The sequence below is a fragment of the Alosa alosa genome, chromosome 10, assembly GCF_017589495.1.
Source record: "Alosa alosa isolate M-15738 ecotype Scorff River chromosome 10, AALO_Geno_1.1, whole genome shotgun sequence".
NCBI classification, from domain to species: Eukaryota; Metazoa; Chordata; class Actinopteri; order Clupeiformes; family Clupeidae; genus Alosa; species Alosa alosa.
Genome location: NC_063198.1, coordinates 30207397 through 30210312, shown reverse-complemented (window position 1 = coordinate 30210312; position 2916 = coordinate 30207397). Strand labels below are relative to the sequence as shown.

At 46.7% G+C, this 2916-nt stretch overlaps 1 protein-coding gene across 1 annotated transcript in view; it reads right to left on the bottom strand.

Annotated features, from left to right (window-relative positions):
• Positions 1-1927: 1927 nt before the first annotated feature.
• The window catches only part of LOC125302365 (extensin-1-like), a 3402-nt gene continuing 2413 nt past the window's right edge, over positions 1928-2916 (bottom strand). The window contains exon 2 of the mRNA XM_048255520.1: positions 1928-2916. This exon is cut by the window's right edge and continues 425 nt beyond it. Coding sequence (XP_048111477.1) covers positions 1928-2916 — 989 coding nt within the window.

The following is a 2916-nucleotide window of genomic DNA, read 5'->3' as shown; positions in this document are numbered from 1 at the left end:
GGAGCTCACCCATGCACAAAGGCCGACAGCTATCAGGTTTTACATCCGTGCCCCTGGAGGAGAAGCTCTTTGCAGGAGCGGCACCTTTCGCTTGCACACACACACACACACACACACACACACACACACACACACACACAGCACACACACGCACACGCACACACACACACACGCACACATACACACGCACACACACACTATTATTATACATAATATTATTATTATTATTAAACACATATACACACACACACACAGCACACACACACACACACACACACACGCATAATAATAATAATATTATTACACCGCACACACACACACACACACACACACGCTGCAGCACACACACACACACACACACGCACACACACACACACATACACACACACACACACAAACACACAGCACACACACACATACACACACACACACACACACACACACACACACACACACACACACCTTTTGCTCTGCCTTCAGGGGCATCAACGCTCAGATAAACTTTTCAAACTGAGCTCCACTGACTCACACCCAAGATCTACAATTAGAGCCGGGTCTGTTTTGAAGTGTGTGTGTGTGTGTGTGTGTTGCATATAAATCTCTCTCCGGAGGGAGTTTGATTTGGGGAGCGCAGAGTGTGTTTTACAGTCGAGAGTGTGAGTTGTGTGTGTGTGTCAAGAGTGTGAGTTGTCATCGCAAAGTGCAGGTTGCCCCTGGGTTTTTCTTTTTTTCAAAAGTACCAAGAAAAAAAGGAACATTCAGTTATATAAACTTACTTTTCAGTTTTTACTTTCCATCCATATATTTAAATATTTTTAAACAATAAAAAACAGTTCTGCCTAGTTTTTGCTCGTCTTTCTTTGTTTGGCGATTCATAATATAACACACACATAATATGAATCTCCTACAGTACATGTAATGAGCCCTTGAATGTTCCATAATGCAACATGACATTGACAAAGTTAAGCTGACAGGCTCAAATGACTTTGGCCTTGTGAAAGACGGCGTTAACAAGTAGCAAGCGTCCATGCCAAAAAAAGACCTCCTTCTGGGCTCTGGGTGAAATGAAACCACCGGAGTGCTGGATCCAGCTCCGACACACCCCCATCAGGGATGGTTCGTCCAGAGGAGACCAATTTGAACCCGGTGGGCTGATGAGGGGGCTCTATTTGTAGGGAAGTTTCTTGAGGGCGCATAAATATGGAAAATAGATCTTGGGAGAACCAAGGCCTATAGCGTGAGCACATGGCTCATAAACCACTCACTGTGGTGAAGGTGCATACTTTCATGAACTAGTTCAACTTCAAAATTACATGGGAGCAGCATGAATGCTGTGTAGTGTAGTGTAGTATGTGTGTGTGTCTGTGTGTGTGTGTGTATGTGTGTGTGTGTGGGTGTGTGTGTGTGTGTGTGTGTGCGTGTGTGTGGGGTGCTTTAGTGTATTGGTGTTGAAGAGTGTCTATTTTCAACCAAGCTTTGCAACTGTAATGATAATCATCAAAACCAACAATAACAAAATCTTAACAAATATAGTTTTGGTGACTTAACTATTTCCATGATCAAGGCAGCTAGGGGGCAGTTTCCATGTGATCAGGGCAGCTAGGGCAGCCTGCCAGATGAAGACCTGCAGTAGACCACAGTGAATCAGCAGATTTGTGTAGAGGTAGCTTATTTTAACGGAGAATCAGCAGATTTGTGTAGAGTTAGCGTATAGAGTTGCTGATTTTAAAGACCTGAAGAAGGATAGTGTAGGAAATATTTAGGAAATGTACGAGCTAGCTGCTAGCTAGAGTTTACAATGAAAATGAGTTACGCTGTACAGAGTGAACATATTTCTATAGACTTGCAGGAGGCCAGTGAAGATTAATAGAGTTTTACAGAGTTCACTGATCTATAATTATCTACAGCTGATTTTTACAGATGTGCTCTAGAATTCTACAGACGTGCAGCAAAGTTGTTTAGACTGGTGTAGATGGTGGAGGTGAGGTGGAGTTGAGGTGGAGTTGAGGTGGAGTTGACTGGTGTAGGTGGTGGAGGTGAGGTGGAGTTGACTGGTATAAGGGTGAGGTGGTGGAGGTGAGGTGGTTGACTGGTATAAGGGTGTAGATGGTGGAGTTGAGGTGGAGTTGACTGGTATAAGGGTGAGGTGGTGGAGTTGAGGTGGAGTTGACTGGTGTAAGGGTGAGGTGGTGGAGTTGAGGTGGAGTTGACTGGTATAAGGGTGAGGTGGTGGTGGTGAGGTGGAGTTGACTGGTATAAGGGTGAGGTGGTGGAGTTGAGGTGGAGTTGACTGGTATAAGGGTGAGGTGGTGGAGTTGAGGTGGAGTTGACTGGTGTAGGTGGTGGAGGTGAGGTGGAGTTGACTGGTGTAGGTGGTGGAGTTGAGGTGGAGTTGACTGGTATAAGGGTGAGGTGGTGGAGTTGAGGTGGAGTTGACTGGTATAAGGGTGAGGTGGTGGAGGTGAGGTGGAGTTGACTGGTATAAGGGTGAGGTGGTGGTGGTGAGGTGGAGTTGACTGGTGTAAGGAGTGGTGGTGAGGTGGAGTTGACTGGTGTAGGTGGTGGAGTTGAGGTGGAGTTGACTGGTATAAGGGTGAGGTGGTGGTGAGGTGGAGTTGACTGGTGTAGGTGGTGGTGGTGAGGTGGAGTTGACTGGTATAAGGGTGAGGTGGTGGAGTTGAGGTGGAGTTGACTGGTGTAGGTGGTGGAGGTGAGGTGGAGTTGACTGGTATAAGGGTGAGGTGGTGGAGTTGAGGTGGAGTTGACTGGTGTAGGTGGTGGAGGTGAGGTGGAGTTGACTGGTATAAGGGTGAGGTGGTGGTGAGGTGGAGTTGACTGGTATAAGGGTGAGGTGGTGGAGGTGAGGTGGAGTTGACTGGTGTAGGTGGTGGAGGTGAGGTGGAGTTGACTGGTATA